This window comes from Ambystoma mexicanum, chromosome 6q (genome assembly GCF_040938575.1).
Source record: "Ambystoma mexicanum isolate Mex_15411 chromosome 6q, UKY_AmexF1_1, whole genome shotgun sequence".
Taxonomy (NCBI): domain Eukaryota; kingdom Metazoa; phylum Chordata; class Amphibia; order Caudata; family Ambystomatidae; genus Ambystoma; species Ambystoma mexicanum.
Window position 1 is genome coordinate 856,445,549 of NC_090937.1, and position 22,471 is coordinate 856,468,019.

The 22,471-nt window shown below is 46.5% G+C and overlaps 1 protein-coding gene across 1 annotated transcript in view; it reads left to right on the forward strand.

Annotated features, from left to right (window-relative positions):
• Nucleotides 1-22,471, forward strand: part of CPE (carboxypeptidase E) — a 334,050-nt gene that overhangs the window by 255,071 nt on the left and 56,508 nt on the right. The window contains exon 5 of the mRNA XM_069631383.1: nt 12,442-12,624. Within this exon, the coding sequence (XP_069487484.1) occupies nt 12,442-12,624 (183 nt within the window). The remainder of the gene's footprint in view (nt 1-12,441; nt 12,625-22,471) is intronic.

The window sequence follows — 22,471 nt, forward strand, 5'->3', positions numbered from 1 at the left end:
AGCGCTGGGCATATGCGTTCCAGGATCCTCATTTGATGGTTTGACAGCTGGCCCCGGCACCTCTTGGCATCCGCTGCCTTAGCGAGGCGCCGGGCCTTGTTGAGGGTCCTGGACCTGAAGTCCTCCCAGCGCTTCTTGACTTGATGTAAGTCGCGGACTGCCACCCCCTCCGCGTTGATGGCAGTCACGATGTCCATCCAGATCCTGGTCCGTCCTTCATTGTCGGCGCGCAAACTTCCAAAGAGGGCATCATACTGCCCCAGGACTTGCTGCACCAGGACACCAACTTCGGTGGCAGTGAAGCTGGTGGCCCTCTGCCTCTCTGGCTGGGAGTTGCCAGTGCTGCCAGATGGTGTTGTGCTGGTCATGGCAACCCCAGAGGCAGGAGTGGGTGGGCAACTGGGTCCTGGGGCTGGGCTGTGGAGCGATGGAATCCCAGTCGGGAGTCTTCGGTTCCAGCAACTACACCCCTGGCTGACGTGCAGGCAGCAAATGGCAGGGCACGTGGGCAGCAGGCAGTCAGGCAGCAGCAGATGGCAGATGGGAGCATGCTCGGGGCTCTGGGGCGCAGTAATTCGGTCTTCTGGGCAGGAGCGTGGTCTACCGTGTGTTTTCGCGTCGCCAGCTTGTTACGGAGTGATTTGGCACGTGAAAAAATTGCACGTCAGCGTGTAATTCGAGGAAAGGGCCTTAGCGCGTAAGCGCGTCAGCACACGCACGCAATTTTATTGGACCAAAGGCCCTTAGTGCGTAAGCGCGTAAGTTACATTATGCGCGTGGGCGTTTCCCTCATAGCACGTGATGACAAAGCACATGTGGAAAAACTGCACGTACGAGTGTCATCGCCATAGCGCGTAAGCGCGTAAATTACATTACGCGTGCAGGCGTTTCCCGCATAGCACGTGATGACAGAGCACACGTGGAAAAACTGCACGTCCGAGGGTCATCGCGTGTAATTGGAGGAAAGCGCCCACATACACGCGTATCTGACGTGTACGTGTGGGCCGGTTTAAAAGCTACGTGTAGGATGCCATTTCCTTGTACGTGCTTTTCGTGGAGATGGAGTGGGTGAAATCTGTACTTCTTGTCGGTTCACACGCGATTACTTCACAGCGTTTCTAGTTCGTACTCCCTGTTACCTCTGACAGCTCTTTTCTGAATTTTTGTTGGGCCTGTATCCTCAAACAGAGTTCACTTCTCCTTTTGTCCTGTCTTCTCAGACAGCATACAATTCTTCTTTTGGCAGGGGTGTTGCCAACGTGCACAAGCGTGTATTTTTCACGTTCTTTTTCCAGGCAGAAGGTGAATTCCGCACGTACTTAGGAACTGTGCTTGCCCCATGTGTCGCGTTCCCCTTCAGAGGTCATTGTAGGCTGTGTGTATTACGCGTACGCTTATTTTTGTGTTTCTGGGTGCCACAGCATAGTGCGGGTTCATTTTTTCACACACGTGGTCTACGAGAGGTTCTCCTTAATATTTGATTTTGGGCTGCCTGTGCGTTGCGTGACCCGTCATCTTCCCCCAGGGGTCACAGACAGCCTTGTTAGAGCACTAGGGTACGAATTCCATCTAGTATCCTACCCCTTTCACCCCCAATTGCCCAGGACAATAGTTTACTGCAACTCCCATACGCACAACAACATCAGTGCCATGGTTGGGAGGCGACCAAGCGTTAAGGGAGGCAAAGGTGGCCGACCTTCAAAAGGTGTGCGTGGTGGGCGCGGTAAGGGACGTGGCCGGGATTTGCAGGGTGCCCCTATACCCCCATGTGTGGAGGAACAATCAGGGACACCCATGCCCCCCCCATGCTTGAGGGAAACGTGGCTGACACCATCCCAGCTCAGCCCCTGTTGGACCAGCCCATTGTGGCACCTGACCTGGCACAGGATGTCTCCCTGGCTGACTTCCAGGTCAGCAAGTCTAGGCCACGTGTGGCGGTGCAATTTGTTGTCACCAAGCCACGTGGATCTGGGGCAGCTATGTCATCTGCTGCCCCAAGTATGCAGGGTGGGGAGGCTGCAGGAGCAGCTGCAGCTCCATCCGCCCCAGCTCTGACTCTCCCAGCCAGGACAGTGTCAGTCCAGGTCCATCAAACTGACGTTCCCGCTGCCAACATTACCCTGCAACCAATGCCTGCATCAAGACCTATGGTAATTGTGCATTCCCACACTCCTACTACCCAGTCCACCGCTGATTCTGCCCCTACTGACCAGAGCGGCATAAGCCACTCTGGCTCTGCTCCACCTTTAAAGAAGAGGAAGAAGGGTGCTCTGGCACGACAGGCTGAGACCCCAGACACGGCTACACACTCCGGTACCTCAAGGAAACCTTGCTTTAATGAGGTGGAACTTGATGCACTTGTGTCCTATGTGTCGGCACATAGCCACGAAATGCTGGTGACTGCAGGGTCCAAGACCACAACTGGTCAACGTAAGCCACACTGGCAGATCATCGCCGACCGAATAAGTGCCCTTGGATTTGTGAGGCGCACAGCTGATGATTGCTACAAGCGGTGGAATGACCTGAATCGCAGAGCAAAGAACAAGCTGGCTTCAAATCATGCCGCTGCTCTAGTGCCTGGCGGTGGGTCTCCACAAGAGGACACCAAACTCACTGAACATGAGTCTGTTGCTGGGGCCTTCGTCACAGAGGAACAGATCCAAGGTGTGGGAGAACTACCTGATTATGATGATTTGTCCGGTGAGTGCCCATGCATGTGTGTGTAATGCATGTGTATGTTGTTTGGGTGACAGGTTCTGATTGAGTGCCAGGTGAGGGTGTGTGTGCCTGAGTGGTATGGGTCACCCATGTGCTTCATCCAAAACATTCAGCGGCCTTGGATTTGGGTGTGACAGTATCCCTTCTGCCCACAGTAGTAATTTAGCGCAACATTACGGCAGTTGCCCTTGAAGTGGCATCTTGCAACAACATTGTTTGTATTTTTCAGTGTTCGTTCAGGCTGATTGTTTCAATTCTCCCACTTTTGCTACGCATTCCTCAGCCCTATTGTCACATTTGTGACATCCTTCTGTCATTGATGAACCCCACATTGGCCCACATGTGTTACCTTGTTAGGTGAATGATATGACCATTCAGGCTGATTGAGGCCTGATCACATACATTTTTGGGGCCTGTTTGAATGTGGAACATGATAGTTGTTTCCTGTCATGTTGAAGTGCACAACCATTGATGTGTACATCAGCCTGCAATCACTGTATTTTTGTACACTGGATGTGTTGCAGTGTGTGGCACATGCCTATTTTGTCACACTATGTAGCATTTTTCATCTCATGTCCATCTCACATGGATGGCTGACAGTACTCATTCACTGACATATGGATGTACTTGTGGAATGTACCATGGTTATGGTACATGCCATCTGTGTGATGGCATGTGTCATGTATGTGTATTGGACATGCCACTCACAGGCCAATGTGTGATGGCAGTGCTACCCAGCATGCAGCAAATGTGTTGCTCTTCCATCTTGGTGTCATCAGTGTCTGCCTTTTGCCTCCCCAGTGCATGCATGGGAGGCTTATAGTCATGTGGGACATGTGTAAATCATGTAGTGGTTCTGTAGCTTGTCACGCCTATTTGTGTGCTATGGTGCTAATGCCTGTTTCCATTTTTTGTCTTTCATGTTTTTGCAGGGGATGACGCACTTGATGCTGTTGAGGTTGAGGAGATGGTGCAGACCCAGGAGGAATCTCAGGCATGACCGGGCACCAGTGGGGGACGTGGTGTGGTGGTGGGTGAGAACCCAATCTTGCTGCAGACCATTCTGTCCAGGGGTGTCTCTGGGTGCACCTCCCCAGACCTCTATTCAGTGCTGATTCGGATGATGAGACCTATGTGCCGTCGCAAGTAAGTGTTTCTGGCAGGGATTCTGTTCTGTCCAACCCACCTGCACCAGGGGTAGAACCCTCTATGGGGATGTCAGTGTTGGTAAGTCCGCCTTTGGCGGTTACGGATGCAGGGGCACAGTAAGGTGCAGATCGCCTTGCCCCAAACAGGTGTGGTGCCCGCCGACGCGGTGGCCATACGCCACCAGGCAATACGGCATGGGAACAATCCATGTACGGTATGGCAACCCAACAGGCAGCATCAGTTGAGATGATGGCTCAAGTAGTGGAGAGGGTGGCCACTTCCATTGTCCCCCCAGAAAGGCAGATGGAGCAACTACAGCAGGCAACAGACTCCATTTGCCAATCACACAGGGAGGACATGTTGGCGTCCAACAGGGACCGACGGGCGGCACTGGAGACTCTACGCCAATCGATATCAATAGAGTCCTAGGGCCACAGGGAAGCCCTGAGGGTAGAACTCCATCACCTCAGGAAGACTCTTGTTGACCTTGAGGCTTCCACTAACTTGAGGACAGAACAGCAGCTGGAGCGGCTCACACGTTCGCTCTCAGCTGAGATGCAGGCAACTCGGGAGGAGATCCGGGTATCACGTCAGGTGCTGCATGGTGATCTCCGCACTATAATCCTACAGAACGAGACCTTCCACACCTGCATGCTTGCTGCCATGGAGGACCATACCAGGGCTTTGCGTGGGCTGCCTCCCATAGCACCACCACCTCCTGATGCAGCAGCTGAGGGTGATTAAAGCGACAGCAGCAGTTCTCCCACAATGGCATAGCCGTGCAAGCCATGAGCCCATGGAGGTGTTTTTTTTCCCAACATCCACACATGGCTGTTGGTGTGCACCCTGTCCTCGGACCTCCTGGGTGGCCTTCCCCCCGCAGCCCCCACATGGTCATTTTTGATTTTTGATTTTTTTTTACAGTGTGTTGCTCCCATGGGCATCCACTGTATTCCGGCTGGGCACATGCAGGCTTGTCCTGAGTTTGGGTTAGATGCTTGGGTTCGTGAGACACACACCCCTCCTTCTTCCCGTTTCCATGGGCTTGCAAAGGGTGTGCCCAAGTGACAGTGACTTACACAGTGACGTTGGACTCCCATGAGCTGTGTGGGCAGTCTGTCAATACTGTGTATACATTCCTAGTGGATATTGTTGTTGTATTGTACACTGCATGGTGTATTGATATGTGTTTGTGCATCCATGTCTTCTCCTAATTTGCAGGTTCATTCCTTATGTCTTCACAAGGCCGTCTACTTTGGAGATGGAGTTCATGTTGTAAGCAGTGCACTTACACATTTGCGTGGCAGCAACCCTGTACAGTTGGAAGGGGGCGATGTGCTGGCATAATCAGGTTGTAAGACTACCACTACTTTAACTTAGTACTGTCATGTTTTTGCTATGTTTGAGGTTGTGTAGCTGCATTGTATTGTTGGTAAGTATTTGGTCATGTGTGTTGTTAGTTCTACATTACTGGGAGCATATTGTGTGTGGCCAGTTTCCATTAGGGACACTGTACTTTGTGACACTTGTGTCAGGTTTTGGCGATTGCTTTGTTTGCTCTCACATAGCCTGACATGCCATTGTGTGTTGGGTGGCGGTGCTGGGGAGGGGTTGGGTGACATGACACTGTTGTCATGTTGTATTCTGCAAGGGGGTAATGAATTTAGCAGCATAGAAGTGTGTCTTTTGATGACACAGCATTGGTGGTATTTGTGTAGGTAGGTAAGCACACAATGTAACACTTCCAGGTGACCAATCTCAGGCTGGTATGGTTGTGACAGTTGACTGTCCCTTATGTCATCATCATTGATTGTCAGATGGTATGTGCCAGGGCTGTGTGCACTCCACAGGGGTGTGATTTTAGGTGAAGTAATTAGCCACCAGCTGCGTACGGGCTGCCTCACCCCGTGCCCTTTCCCCTCCCATGCGCAGCAACCGTGCATGTGGTTGGGGATGTGGGGGCACCACCATGTCCACGGGCAGGCCCCGGCATGTTGCAATGTTGTGCAGGACACATGCTGCCACTATGATCCTGCACACTACTGGGGGAGCGTATAACAGCTGCCGCCAGAACGGTCAAGGGAGCAAAAGCGTGACTTGAGCACTCCGAATGTGCGCTCCACTATGCCCCGGGTTGCAATGTGGGCTGTGTTGTATCTTACCTTGGGTGGCGTGGTGGGGTTCCGAATTGGCGTCATCATGTGGGTGCTCAGAGGGTAGGCACTGTCCCCTGGGGAGGTGGTGATGGGTATCATTAGTGGGGTTGTGACATTACTCAGTATCTGACATGCATGCATGTGCTGTGGCATTTATACTCACCGAGCAGCCATGTATCGCCATGCCGCCCAGCTTCTAGGTCCCGGTTTAGGGTTGACATTCTGTAAATAAAACTGTCGTGGGTGGACCCTGGATAGTTAGCATATACTGAGGTGATGATTCCCTTGGCATAACATACTACCTGGACGTTGATGGAATGCCAGTGCTTGTGGTTTCTATAGATGTGCTCTGATGCCCTGGTGGGACGTAGAGCCACATGGGTGCAATCAATGGCACCTAGGACTTTGGGGAATTGTGCCACCCCGTAGAAATCCTGGACGGCAGCCTGCCTTTCTGCAGGTGTTCTGAGCAGGTATATGTGCCTGCGGACTGATGGGTGTGCAGTCATGATGGCCAAGACCTGGTGTAGGCAGCGTGACTGCGTGGCCTGTGACACCCCCCCACTATAGCACTTGTCCGCTGAAATGATCCAGTGGCCAAGAAGTGCAGTACATTGAGGACCTTCTCCAGGGGGCTGAGTGCTTGGGAGCACAGGGTGGGTGATATGAGGTCATCCTCCCACTCACTCACCAGGTCGAGTATTATGTGAGGTGGAAACCTGTACCTCCCATACACCTGGTCATCAGGCATCCCAAAAAGGCTGGTTCTGGGTGTGAAAATTCTGGGCCTGACTATCCTCCTCCTCCTCCTGCGGTATCCCACGACCACTGCTGCTAGGAACGGTATATTCATCCTGGCGTCTGAGCTTGTTTGTTGTTTGTGCGGACTTTTATGCTGCGCAGGTCCACGTACGCCTGCTTCCTGCTGGCGTACGTGTTTCCAGATTAGCGCGTCTTTTTTGGCGCACGCGTTAGCCCCGTTCCAATCCATGAATACGTGTTTTGAACGTGCGTGTGGGCGTTCCGCGCATTTGCCTCCTGTACTTAACCCGTGACGCCCACATTTTCACATGTTGTTCCCCATTCCACGTGTCACGCCCTCTGTTCCTCCTACTTTTGTTGTGTGCGCTGCGCTATGTGCGATTTCGCTGTGCGCGTAGCGCACGCTGTTTGGAGACGTGTGCGCCAGCGTGCGCCACGCAGAATTTTGGCGCACATCCTGGGATTTACACGTGCATGGACTTCCATGAATCGCTGTGCACGTGTTTCGCTGTGATTTTCGCACTGGCACTGCGATTCGCACGCTTTCGCACACTTGCGCTGAAAATTTCAGCGCACATTAATTCCATGAATCGGCCTATTTATATGCAGTAAAATAACCAGTGGAAATGGTAAAAATCAACATTATGCTGTAAGGGAGGTAAGATGCATTTTTAAATGGGCGCTGAAGAGTGGGAGGGTAAAGAACAAATGGAAAGAGGAAATGAGTTGCAATATTTAGAGGCAAGAAGGGAAAAAGAATGGAAATGGGACTGCACACATTGTGGTCTGGGCATGCAGAGAAGCAAGTGTGATTGAGAACAAAGGGTCCAAAGGGGGAGTAACTGGAAAGACGTGAAGACAGATAGGGTGGAGCAAAACCGTGACAACACTTAAATATAAGACAAAGAAAGTGGAAAAGAAGATGCGATTCAAAGGGAAGCCATGACGGAGGATAGCACAGGAGCAAAGTACTCACCTTGGAAGCAAGACGACATGGAGCAACACAGGTTCGATCCCCGGGACGCGCTTGGAAACCTCTGGGTATTAAGGGTGTTATAAATAACGTATCATATCATATCAGGACAACGAGTGGCAAGCAACAGAAATAGAGTACCGGGGAGTGAGAGATAGGACAATACAAACAGAATAGTTGTATACGAGTGCAGACACAAGGATTTTAGTAGCTGCAATACAAAGGACAGGTCTAATTTTACAGATATTAAATATTTGGCGGCAACAGCTTCAAGCGATATTAGAAAAATGAGAAGAAAAGGCGAGAGAGGAATAAAATGTAATGCCAAGATTGTGTGTATTGTCAGAAAAAGGTAGATGGACGGTAGAGAAACACAGCAAGGAAATTGGAGAAGATAAAGTGCAAGAAGATGACTCCAGTTGTAGTAGGATTTACGTGTAGATACCGAGAATGCATCCAGTGTTTGGATGTTAAGTAGGCAGGTAGAAAGGGAAGAATGAAGATTATCAGAAAAGTCAGAAAAGGATCAGAAGACATGTGAGTCATCTGCATGAAAGTGACATGAGAAACCAGATTTAGCGATGACAGCAGAAAGAGGGGAAGTTTAAAGGAGAATAAATAGAGGTCCAAGGACCGAGCCCTGGCGAACGCTGAATCGTAGAGTGAGTGGAGGAGAGGAAGTACCAGCCTGGGATACTCAAAAAGAGCAATCAGAGAGATAAGAGGAAAACCAAGATGGGACCATGACGGAGAAGCCAATGGAACTGAGTGTAGAGAATGGAGAAGGGTTATCTACTGCATCGAAAGCTGCAGAGGGATAGAGGAGAACACCTATCGAGGATTGTTTGAGATGACATACAGAAAGTAACACATTAGTGACGTAAAGCAAAGTGGTCTCAGTAGAATACATCGGGCAAAAACCTGATGGGTATAGAGGAATCAGAGAGTGAGGATGAGGAAACTTTGGAATAAACAACGTGCTCTAGCAGTTTTGAGAGGAAAGGAAGAAGGAGGAAGGTAGATAGGGCGATAGCTAGAGGGGAGGGATGAGTCATGGTGTTGTTTTTTCAGGATAGGAATAATGGCAGCATGTTTAAAGGCAGAGGGCATAGTAGCCATGGAGAGAGATGAGATAAGATGTGCCTAGGATATATGGGGCCGGATTCACAGAAGCAATTAATAATGGCACAATCCCATAGGAAAACCATCTGTGAATCAGGCCCATAGTGAGGGAGGGAAAGATTGTAGTGATAAGAACTGAGTGTTGAGGGTCATCAGGAAATGCAGTGGGATCTGCACACTTGAGAAAAATATAAACATAAAGATTAGTAAGAGGAGAAAAGGCAGATAAAGTATAAGGACAGACGGGAGAATAAGAAGAAGGAAGAAAAGAAGGTGAGGAAAAAGAAGAAAAAGCTGAAGGAGAGAGAGACGAGATGCAGGATCTAGAGGAGTAGAAAGTAGGTGATCAACTAATTGAAAGAGTTGGTGAGGATGAGGAGAATAGGAAAGAATAATGTCAGAAAAATATAATTTTTTAGCTGCTGTAACAGCAGCATCTTAAGCAGAATTAATGGCGATATTATCATGGTTCAAAATAGATTGGGATTTCCTCCAATGACGCTCAGTCGCCCTGAGGGAGGTATGTTAAGAGTGAGTCTGAGGGAAAGCCATGGTTGTAGGGGTTCGTGGGAATGTGTAAAACGAGAGAGGGTAGCACTGCCCCAGACACACCTGCTTCCTAGACTCCACTCTGCAGGGGACCTCAAATAGCTTCACATTCTGCATCTGATATCCGACTAGAGGTATTTTATTATTTCATTTGGAGGCCAGAGTAGCCTATGAAAAGTTAATTGCCACGAAATACACAACAAAAGAAGCAATAACAATAGTTCAGTGTGTTAGAAACGACATTTTATGACAATACTCAATATGTGTATAGGTGTAAAAAGTAATGTCTTTTCCCCCAGAGTCAATAAACACTGACTTGGCCATCGCCTAAACCCTTAGGTAAGGACATGTGGGAGGGTCGGCCCTGTGAAAACTCTAGCTCACGTTCAGTTTCTCTCTGTGAGTTTTGTTATGCTGTAAGGAAAGGTAAGGTCCTAAATAGCACATATTTTGTGTTGATGAGGGCAGCTAGCAATCACTGTGTTCCGGTGAGGATTCTAGTATGTTTGTGGTGGTCTTTGCTGTGTTTAGGAGATTGTGAAAGTAAAAAACTGTGCAAAAATATTTTCGCAGACATTTTTTGTAAAATATTCCGTCAGGAACGTCTCTTGTTACGATTGGAGATTGTGTATCTGAAAGATGTGCTGTCTAATTGAGATTGTTGTTCCTTGCCCGTTAGGTACTACATATCAGTCTCCATTATAGATTGTTATATATTGGTGATCTGTGTACCTGGTCCCTGAAAAAGGCTAGACATAAAGAGAAGTTTTTTTCCTGGGATGTCAGTCTTGGTTTGTGGCTGTTTGCTCGATTTAGTTGGACTTGGGTCTTCTTTCTGCAAGACAATATTTTCCAGGTTTTGATTCTGTGTTAGCCACACATCCATCTCTCTTCATACCCCGGCACCTTCCACTCCTGATGCTCTTCCGTGGCTCACTCTTGCTGTTTTTGCTACTCCTACTGTCCGTCCCTTCCCATTGCCAATGCTTTTTTTTAACTGGACTTCAGTGAAGGACATGCATAGTGCTTATAAATCGAGTGACTGAAGGCAGATCTGGTTAAGACATTTGTATTACACCAGTAGTGCATTTACAACTCCAATTAAGTCCTTAACTCTCAGAAGACTGATTTGAAAAAACACTGGCAGGCACTTTGAGTGCTATGTATGATGGTAAGGCTTAATTAAAGTGAGCTCAAAGAGTTCCAATGAGGAGATGTTTTCGGCAGGGAGGGCAGGAACTGGGTGGAAATGGCCATAGAGATTGGCTATGGGCAGTCAACAGGTGGGCAAATAACCAAACAACACGTTCAAGCTATGTGCCCCTCCTCATATGCCATTTCTCCCTATCTGTACTCTAATGCAATCGTTTTTTTCGGCTTAGAGGTGTCATAAACCCACATAATAGCCCAAATTAAAAAGGAAATCCTGGGCACAATAGCATATCTGAATTGGGAGACGCCCCAGTAGATGTTTGTTTCCATCTACTGAGGTGCATGGTCCTTAAGTGGCCACATTTTCATGGCGGTATACATGCCTCACTCCTCTTGATGCTCGACAGAGCTGCCAGTACTCACATCATCAGGGTCAGGCTTTGATAGCTGCGATATGCCCCCTGCCATTTCATCTACTTCCTCCAAATGCTCCCGTTAAGCTGTGCACGTGCTCTGCCTCACTCCTCCTTGCACTGGATAGATCTGCGGGTTTTTTAGTCTATATCAGCTGCACCATTTAGATGTCTCGCTGCCCCATTAAGAGCACGTGACCAGCATCAGACATAAAGAGTCTGCATTTTGAGTGCCTGCTCCTCCTAGCTCTACAGGTATGCCACCATCTTATTGCCATCCTAGGCCAAACCCCCCATTAGTAACTGCTGCCATTTGGAGGGGAAATGCGTATCTTAAAAGGTCCTGCTGAATTTGTAAGGTGGTGCTGGAAAGAAATGATGAAATGAATAGTCTACGACCAATAAGCAATTGGAAAGGCATCTTTATGGTTTAACGCAAAACTGGTCAATAACAAAACACGTTCTACTGGAATGCTTGGCATCTATTTGAACTACACTGGATAGACGATTTAATAGTTGATGGGAAATTGATTCCCTTAGAATGCTTTAATTGTACAAAGAAGTCGAAAGATTTCACAAATAAATCATACAAACTGTTGAAAAAGATCATAAAAGCGATCATTCTGATGAGAAGAATTGTGTTCAGAAGGAATTCGAGCAAAGACTGGATCAAATAGGTCAACAAGGACATATAGCCTCATCAGTGGACTCTATACTACAAGGCTCAAGTGGGCCAAACCCAGTCTTACTTGGTCGAAAGTGTTGGGTCAGGAGATCTCCGAGGAGAGGTGGAGGGAATTTTGTGAACATACTGCACTGTGTTGCCTTACTGTAAGGGATAGAGCAAAGCAAGGAAAGCTATTGGACTGAGTATTTTGGAATCCGGCTCAAATGGCTGAAATGGACTTGAGTGACTCTGACCTATGTTGGGGTTGCAAACACAAGAGTGGCAAACTGGAGCACATCTTTGGGTGAATGCAGCAGGGCCAGGACATTTTGGGAGTTAGTTACAGCAACTATGAACACCATTATGTGTAAAGAAATATAACACACTTTTGAAACATTAATTTTAGGAGGTAACTCACAAGTGGGGGATTTATAATTTCCACAGAAGTGCTGCCTATCTAGAGCAGCCAAGACTGCTAAAAAAAGATTTTAAAAGGTGGAAAGGACCTGAAATCACAGACTAGGGCAGAATGGGTGCAGGAAATTTGCAGGAAACTGAATTTTGTTGAATGTGTTTCATTCAGAATGTCTTCTAAACGATGGCAATGTAATGGAGCAGGAATGGTATAATGATTCTGGGTAGAGGAGGGATTGTACATTGCATGGACACTACTACTTAATCTATTTGATAGCATGTTGGCCAACTAGTTGATTTTACTTCTCTGTAAATTAAGTACTATAATATAAAATAAACATTTCTCACTCTCTGCTTGTCTCTCAGGGAGTGCACAGGAATACAGCTCATGCCCTGATGATGCTACTTTTAAGAGCGTGGCCCTGGCCTACTCATCGTTTAATCCAGCCATGTCTGATCCCAACAGACCACCATGTCGCCAGAATGATGACGATTCTAGCTTTGTCGATGGAACTACCAATGGTGGTGCTTGGTACAACGTAGCTGGAGGTACGTTTCTGTTTGTAGGTTTGTCAATAAAATAATCTTTCAGATGTACTTAAGATGATTTTCCTGTTCTCATGAGGTCTGTGCTGTGATTTGGCATTTATAAGTCAATAGTTGTTCAAAATGTATGTTTGCTTGGGTGAGTGGGGATAAAAAACATGTGCAGACTGTGGTCAAATATTGGGCTTGTATGGGTATGACCCATATCAAGGTGTAATGGAAGGATGCATATTACTGGGTGTGGCCTTGGACCAACCAGAGTTTGTGCTAGCGAGTGCCTCTATAAAATTAGTGCTGAATGAAAAAGGGGAAACTTGAAAAATTTTCCTGAGTTTAAATCAACATTGTGGTTGGGGATAGCTACTGTGAAAAGCTCATCAATGGGCATGCCTAGAAGAGGCGAGGAAGAAGGGGACTGATGATCTTGTTGCACAACCAGTAATTCAAGGGGCAACGGAAAACCGAGGCAAACAAACTGTAGCAAAGTAAACACTTTTACAATGAAGCATGGCAATGGGAGACTCACTGCACACACAGGAATGATTGAGATAGATTAGTTCTAGTGCAGGTCCTTCCCGTAGATCCTTCTTCTTACTGTTACTGGGGTTGGCAGGCTTTGGTTTTCTGGGCAGCCAATTCTGATAGTGGTGTTGCAGATCTTCCCCCTCACTCTTCTCTGGTTCTTGGGTTTTGAAGCTGGAACAACTATCTCACAGTCTGAGGTGGGCTGTGGCACAGTTGGGGGCACAACTTAGCTGAGCCCCATAACAGGACCCCGCTACATCCAGCTTTCTCTCCCTAAATACCTCCCTGCTAGATTCCTTTGTTCCTGTAGCTCCAACCATCTGCGGATCAAACGTTTCTCCAAGTAGAGAGTGGGGGGTAGATCTCTTTCTTCAGCAGGATCCTCCCTCTGGATCGGCCTTCCTGCCACGCTCAGACATGAGCCGGATCTCCTTAAGTTCCAGAAACTTCTCAAGACCTTCCTTTTCTCCTCCTCCTTCCCTCTCTCTCTCCCTTGCTAAAGTCCCCCTGCTGCTGCAACTGGAGCCTGGTCCCTTATGTGCCTTACATGTGCCAAGCCCTACTCATCCAGTCTTCCCCAGCACTCCTTAACCACACTTGGCCTTGAGCACCCTTCCACCAACTGGCCTGCATCTAGTCCCCGTCCTCACACTAGCTTGCCTTTACCCCTGGTTCCCCTGGCACTTGCCCTCCGGGGCACCCCTCGGCACGTGCTCTGCGCCTGGGGCCCCATTCCTCCTGCACTTCTCTGCTCCATCCTTTCCCTTATCCCAGCCCTTCCTCCCTGGCCTGCTCCACCCCCCTGCACTTATTGTCACTGCACTTGCATGATCAAAATGTCACAGGGCCTAGTAGGACCATTTATTGTTGTTTTCTCCCCTGTCCACCCCCCCACCTTTTTTTGTGTTTCTTGTGGAGCCTTGAAACACTTGTGTATAGACGCCATACAAATGTTCAGTAAAATAAAAATAACAAAAAATAATCAAATCTGGGTGCACGGTAGAACAGGACTCAGGGCAAAACACCCAACAAAAAGGCAACAGGGAAAGGCATAGCTCAGAGCACAACTGGATGCAGGAACAGCCTCCCTGGAACTCTGAAAAACAACTCAATATTAATTATACGCGAACAACAGGTGGAATGAAGAGTGGTTTGCCACATTGCAATATGAAGGTTCGATTTAAGCTGACAAACAAGCCAACACAGAGCAATGCCGTGTCAGAGGAAACGTGATGGCTCCAAAGGGCTTTAGAGGAATAAAATGCAGTGCTGAGTCCCAGCCACTTGAAACACACTGCTGTCCATTCAAAGCCATGGCTGTCCATATAGTTTAATGTGCATACAAAAACACTATTTCTTCATTCTTCTAAGGAGAAAACACTGCTATTACTGCCCCCACAAATGGCTCATTGACACCTGTTCTTGGGGCAGGTGATACATCTAAGCGCTATAATTCAAACAAAGTAGAGTATCTGAGAAAGGATTTCAAAATTGCAAGGTAAGATTTATTTTGCACATATCATAAACTCAAGCAGACTTCATGTTCATCCACGACCAGTATTTCATGGAGAGTGGCGAAGTGAAGTGCCTGAATAGTATAGAGTGTCTTAATTTATACAAAAAAGAAAGCCTGCATCAGCATAGTTCATTTGTTATTCATTTGCAAAAGATAACAACACACATATGTTCACACTACATAGACAATGTTACTCTAATCATCAGAAGGCAAAACAAATTGCATATTCATATTCAACAGATGTTATGTCAAGAGTCTCCACTTTGATTATGGCTTTAATTACAAGCTGTTTCCACCAGTTCACGGATGGTGAGTTATGTTTGAGACTTTAAACACAGAATCCACTTGCCCTCCATTCCAACATTGGTCACCATATTTGCACAGCTTTTAAAAGATACCTTTTGGGCGTTTAACAAACTGGAAGGGCTGAACACTATTATTCATTGTGTTACTAACCTGTGCTTAGTTTAGCCAGTCTTTACATAACATTTAGTTAAGAGAATAGAGCATATTGGAACAGGCCTTCCTGCTTCGTAGAATAGGAGGACCTGTCCTTAATGTATTTATCCTAGGTTTATTGGTGAAGGCCAGGTGGCTGATACGTTCCCTCTGCACAGACCCAGCCTATCTTGTAATGACTGACAGAGGAAGCCATGAACACATTTTAGTTTTTACTCAATGAATGACAAATGCGACCCCATTTTGAATATTACTAAAAGAACAGGATTTGGATCGCAATAAGGGATTAGCTCAGGGCTAAGAAAGGTGCATATTATTATTATATTCCAACACAGGCTAAGCCTGACTGCAGTTCTAAACTCCCTAAACTGGCACACTGTGTTATGTTCAGCCTGTCAGGGTCTGGGGGCCAGCAGACCACTACCTCGGTGTAGCATATTTATTGTTCATACCACATTTATCGTGCTGGAGTCTACAAATGCACTGTTGACTCCTTGGCTATGGATTACGTTTCTGTATAAAAGAGCAACACTTCATTAACTACTTAACAAGCTAGACATGAATGTTCCTTCAGATCCGAAACCCCTACTGGGTCCTCCATTTGATCTTGCACACCTATGCTGAATGAGCAGCGCATGACCTCTATGTCAAAGTGAGTAGAGGCTTGCTTTTTCAGAAATCGGATGCTAGTGAAAAACCATGGAAGGATAAAATAAACAACAGTGCATTTACCTCTCCGATTGGACCGGTTGCTTCTAGACTAAGTAACAGTCAAGGAATGCTATGTATGCTGGCCTATTTGAGTAGATATGGAATCAAGTGCACGATTAGGATATTGCCAGAGCATCTTGCTCTGTATTTCCAGTTGGGCATGTGACTGACCTACGACAGTCGCTTGTCTCCTAATTTCTTTTGTTACTGTCCAATAATCAGGATCCTGGTCTATACATTTTTGGTTTTAATAGTAAGGATGATTGAGATATGTTTCCTCTATCAAGGAACACGTTCTGAATCCCCAAACCATGCAGAACCTGACCGCTAAGCTTACTCTAGACTTAAAAAGAAATGATACTTCCACCAAAGATGTTCACACACTTCATTGGCTACTGGCCCAAGACAGAGTCCACCCTAATACTCAAACATCGGCATGGACCCGATCCTTCCTACTTTTCTTCAATCATTACATTAGCCAAAACACTAACATTCACAGCTTTGATAAAACCTCCATAGAGCCAGGTGTACTATTATGTTTGCAGAGTCAGAGGCAACATACTGAGACTTTGCTGACCTGATCGAATCTTGCAATGCTGACATTTAAAAAAAAACATTATCTCTAACAATTGATTGCAAAAACCTCAGTTGATTTTCTTATGAACCACAATATTTTGGTCTTGTACTTGTATTTATTTACCGGTAATCATTTGCTTGTCATAGATTCCTTTTTAAGTGCTGCTCCTAAATCTTACTTTTCCTGTTTTGTTGTGTTCTTACGTCCTTTCAAATCTTTGAGCTTGTTGGAATGATACCCAGAGCGCACATTTCCTAATCTGATTTTTCACTCCTATGTGCTATAGTACATTTATATTTGAAAGGCTCAAGTTATCTTCCAGGGTCAAACACAATGTATGGGAATGCTCTCGCCTGTTTGCAGGGTTGAGTAGTGTTGAAGACTGGATACAGGCCATAGGTCTTTCTTATTGTATATGTATATAAATATATCCTAATTACCTGCCAAATGGCAAAGATGGAAGACACACCTGCAAACCTTTGCCCTTGTACTATCCTTCCCCTATTTTCATTGATCGATTCTGTAGTATTTTCTAAAATTGTAAATTGAGGTCCTTTCAAATTTTCTTTGGTTTTCTTTTTGGATGGAGGAGTCCCAGAAATATGCGAGTGAGCTTTAAGTTTATTTTCTGTGGAACAATAGTGTTCCTGTAAAACAACATTTGTTTTTTTATTTGATCACCAGTCTTTGTTCCTTCTCTCAACTCAAGGGCTATGATTTCTCCATTATCTCTTGTGCCCAGCAACATTTTATTTTCCCTTTCTGATCTGAAGCTTCCTCCAAATGTCTTTGTTTTGGGGCTTCCGAACTTCATTTCATGAAGGGTTTGGTGGTCCTACCCAAGGAATTTTTGAAGCCTCTTGTGCCAAATGGTGCAGTTTAAAGCACAAACAAGCAGTGAAATAAAAAACACATGACAGGATACAAATATCAATTTGTTGGGCAGTTTGGGAGCACACCAACATGGAATAATTGTGAAAGGAAAGGTAAGGTAAAGTGGTCTTGTAAAGTGCCCTTCTGCCTATAATGTTGGCCTCGCTGTATGTGGCTCTGTAAAAGAAGGGGTTAGGGGTTCATGTTAGTGGGGTAGTGGGAAAGGCGAGGGGAAGAAAGGCTGTTGTGTTGGTGAGTAGATCAGATGAACCTAAAAAGAAACTATGCAGCAACAATGTAACACCAAGGGGAGGACACAGCATATGGTCTGAGAGGCTGCCAGGGGCCCACGGGCCATATTTGGAGTATCTTTGTTCTACTGGGTCCTGTGGACACTGAGAAGATTTTGTCCAACATATTTAAACTTCCTACCACTCTGTTATGACTAGGTAGGAGGCCTCACCTTGCCTTCCTGAACCCTACACGGAGAGACTGGGTAGAGGTGAAGATGGCATACACCTGTTGATTTGAGGCAAAGGTAGTGCAGCGTCCTGAGATGGTCCGGATTATAGCGTAGTTTACTTTTTGGCCATGCTAAGTCTTACAGTGATAAATCTATCCACTGTCTCTGCCTTACATCAGGCTAGGAACAGACCAGAGAAAGAAAAGCACAGTAAACTAGTCAGGTTGTGTGAGGATTAAGACTCATGGCTTGTGACGCTTTCCACCCAAGCCTTGCCCTCTTTCAGCGGCCTAGCTGTTTCAGGCTTCTGTCCAAGGCTTTGCACAAAGCGCACCTTTCAATCTCCACCCACTGGATCCTACACGTTTTTCATTTTGATGCCCCATTGGAATTTCTTGCGCCATGGACTTTTTGTTTCCATTGAAACTACTGTTATAGGATTGTAGTCTTTTCGGCCTGTGCTTGGAGCGTTCGCTCCTGCACCAAACAGGAACTGATGCACCCGCTTTGAACGGCCATTCCTTACATGAAAGTGTTATCTCCTGTCTCCAACTGTCATCCCAGTCTCGTATTTTCACCTTACCCCTGGAGCAACACCTCCCACCTACAGCTTTCACCTCCCCACCGCAAATTTTCTGAGCTTCTCCACTGTTCTTCCTTTCCAAGTCGGTGTGTTGTTCCCTTGTCTTGGGTGCTTGTTACTGTTTCTGAACCTGCACACTGTTCCCCATTCCGATTCCCCAGCCTGTGCATTATGCCCATATTTCTGGGCCTGTGCAATGCCATTCATTCACTAGCTCTTGGGTTGCTTTCCTGTCCTTGGCTTATGTGCTTCTTCTTACCCCTGAAAGTGTGTGCCATTTCCCAATTTGGAGCCTGCATTCTATTTCTCAGATCCGAGTCTATGCACTTCTCGTCCTGTGCGCCATTCCCCATTCCCCCGGTCTGCGTCCTTTTCCCCCTTCTGGGCCAGCAGGCTCTTCCCTGATGCTCTTCTGCCAGCCATACATTCCGTGGACGGATCAGACCCTTCCTGCAACATGTCATTGCAGCAAATACTTTTCTGAACTCTTCTTGCTTTGTATTTAACTACATATGCCTTTGAAGTATGAGCCTTCCGGATACTCACTGTGAATTGTTATTGATCAATGTCTACTAGAATCCCACTAGACACTCTATCAAGTAATTTCATTGTATTTTGAACCATCTTTTTGAAAAATGGCTTGCGGAGGGTCATCAATACGCAATAATTGTGTGGAGTGAATTTAATGCCTATTGTTGTGAGTGGCACAAGCACAACAATGGGACTCATTACAAGTTTGCCGGTCCGGTAGTAACAGTGCCGGTAAGCTACCAGCACCATTGCTTTCGGACCGGAAATCTACGAGTTGTGCTTGCGGGCGCCTTTCTGCCCGCCAGGCCTGACCTGGCGGGCAGACCGGCACCCGCAAGCACAACTTGTTGGATGAACCGGCATCTTTCATGAATGGCACCGGTGCATCCAACCTCCCCATTTCCATTGAACCCTATGGGGTATTCCGGCCCTGCCAGACCCGGTAATTATGAGAAGTCAACTTAATGGGGATGGTCGTTTGCTGGCTTCCGATGCCTCTAATGTTTCAATAGCTGCAGCCGGCTTTACACAGCTTCTGGCCTATGATCCATTAGGCGTTGTGATAGTCAGCTGTCTTAGTCAACTTTGTGCTGATTCTCAGGTCTCCTCTAAGAAAATACTTCGTCCTCACTACTCTGATGTTAGAATTATGACATCTAAGTGGGAGAAGCGACAAAACATCAGGTTGCTTAAAAACGGTGACCTTCCTCTGGCCGACTACCTTCTTGCCAAGAAGCTGATTTGCCAACAGCATAGAACTGTTGTCAAATCTTTAAGATACAAGATGTCCATCACTGATAATCGAATTATGTTGAAACCTCTTGTCAAGGAGGATTGAAGACAGTTCTGGGTCTGAATTAATAACATTTCTGAACAGACTGTGGTGAACAAGTGTGATGTTTTTCAATAGGCTATTTGGGTTGACTTGTTTTACCAAGAAGTTTTCTCTGCCTTTCTTATTTTCCAATTTGCCGGGCATGTCACTTTGGGACATCAAAGACATTGAATGGGCCATTTCCAAGTTGAAACCCTCCAGGGCACCTGTGTCGGAGGGCCTTCCTCTGCTTCTGTTGAAAAAGGAACCTGTGGTACGGGCACATTATTTAACATCTTACTTTGATAACATCTGCAGTACTCGCATACTTTCCACCTCTTGGTCGCAGTCCATTATCATTCCAATCTATAAAAAGGGGGATGGGACTCTGTCCTCCAGCTACAGACCTATAGCCCATATTGACGTGGTGAGTAATGTCTTTGCCATACTCCTGTTGAGAGATCTCAACAGAAGTTTAAACCAATGGAATGTCCTTTCCCGTTTCCAGTCGGGCTTTAGGCAAAGCATGGGGACCTCGCTTAATGGCACCATTCTAGCCCTTTTGATGCATAATGTCGGGCATAGCCACGCGGGCCCGATATACATGGCTTCTCTGAACATGTCGTCCGCTTTTGACTGTATTGTTCGGGAGCGGCTTTGGCAGAAGCTATTACAGTTGGGCATTCCCCTCAACTTGGTCAAACTAATTGCGCTTTTACATCGTAACTCTACTTTGAGAGTTCGTCTGAACCAGTCAGGGGGCAGTCTCATGACCGATTCCGGTACAACTTGGTCTTTGTCAGGGATGTATCCTGGCTCCCACTCTCTTCAATCTCTATCTTAGCTACATTGAAGAGTTGTGGCAGTCTAATGACCTGATTGGGCCACCTAAGGATCCATTGGCTTGCCTTCGCTGATGTTCACACAATATATGGGCAATATACATCTGTGTTGTTAACAGCCAAGTAAGAACCAAGGGAGGTCCAGTCGGCACAACCCAAACAACTGTGGTAAGGACTACAATTTCAGCTAATATCTAGCTCGATATCGAGAAAGGTGTAAAGACAAGGCTGTGGCAGAAGACAGAAGGATAGAACAAGAAATATACTATCCCTGCCTTCAGTGCGCTCTCAACTAGGTTGCAGTGTTACAACGCCTGTCTAAAAGTGACAGAATAAGAGTCAAATTACTAACTTCTATAGTGTGTAAGACATCCAGCCTTGTAAGTCCTATACCACTTTCTTCCAGATCTAGTTCAAATTGGAAGAAACTGTAATTTAAAAGAAAAAGTGCACCAGGGGCATTGAAGAGGATATATATCCCTCCAAAAACTTGTGTGGCAGCTAATGGGGTAAACAGTCCTTTAATAACCCACAGATTTGTCACACTGACCCTGGATTGCTAGGGTTAAAAAGACACAAAAACAATTGAAAAAAGATAAAATCCTTTTTCTTTAAGCACAAAGACAATACAGTCACAATTTCCCTTCCAAGTCTCGTTTTAATTAGAGGGGAGTCAGACAATGTAAAAAGGTTTGCTCAAACGATCACAAATAGGTGTTTGCTACATCTAAAAAAGGCAGCAGTTAGCCTATTTGTGATCGTTTGAGCAAACCTTTTTACATTGCCCAACTCCCCTCTAATTAAAACGAGTCTTGGAAGGGAAGTTGTGACTGTATTGTCGTTGTGCTTAAAGAAAAAGGATTTTCTCTTTTTTCAATTGTTTTTGTGTCTTTTTGCTTGCCATGCTTGAATTCCCGATCAAAGTCCTTTTCCCATTTTCCCTTGAGGTGACAGTTCGGATTTGGGTCTTTGGTGATCAGGGTATTGTACATGCATGCGATTAGCCCTTTGTTCGTTGAGGTTGTGTCGAGGATTCTCTCAAAGGGAGTGAGTTCTCTCTGGATCTTGGTCTTCCACTCCCATCTGGATAGGACTCCCTTCAGTCGGAGGTAAAGGAAAATTGAAATAGGATGCAGTTGAAGGGCGTCTTCGAGATCTGTGATTGGGATGAATTTGTCATCTCTCCATAGCTGTCCGACCCTTTTGAGTCCTGTGTCAAACCATGTTTGGTATCTCGGGTGATCCGGGATTTCCTCTCCGACCCCAGGGGCCCATAGGTTGCTCAAGGGGGATGGCCATGTGGTCACTCCCACCATCCCTCTCCCCTCTTTTCATATATTCCATATGGTTCCCAGTATAGGGTGATTTCGCAATTTCCGTGTGAGTTGAGGTCTGGGGACCCATAGCCATTCGGATAGCGTCGCCGGTACAAGATTGTCGTTGTCCAGCTGTACCCATTGTAGATCTTTCCTTAGGTGGAGATAAGGACTCTCAACTGCATTGCCTGATAGTAGCGTTCGATGTCGGGGACGACACCCCCACTTGCTCCTTGGGTAGTAAGAGGGTCTTGTAGGGTATTCTGGGCTTCTTTCCTTCCCACAAGAATCTAGTTATTGCCCTTTTTACCTGTTTGAAAAATTCTTCTGGGATCGAGATGGGGAGGACTTGGAATGGATATAGGAAGCGTGGTAGACTGACCATCTTAATAGCATTTAGGCATCCCATCCACGAGATCGTAAGGGCTTGTCATTTTGCAAGATCTGCTTTAAGAGTGGTGAGGAGCTGAGGGAAATTGGCCTCATATATTTCTGCGATGTCTCTCGTCAGGTTGATGCCTAGGTATCGGAGCGTGGGGCCACCTACACAGAGGCCGAGTTGTTCAAGCTCCGTTCTTTGGCTGGTGGTGGGTTCTTGTAATGGGAAGAGGGTTGATTTAGCCTTGTTGATTTTAAAGCC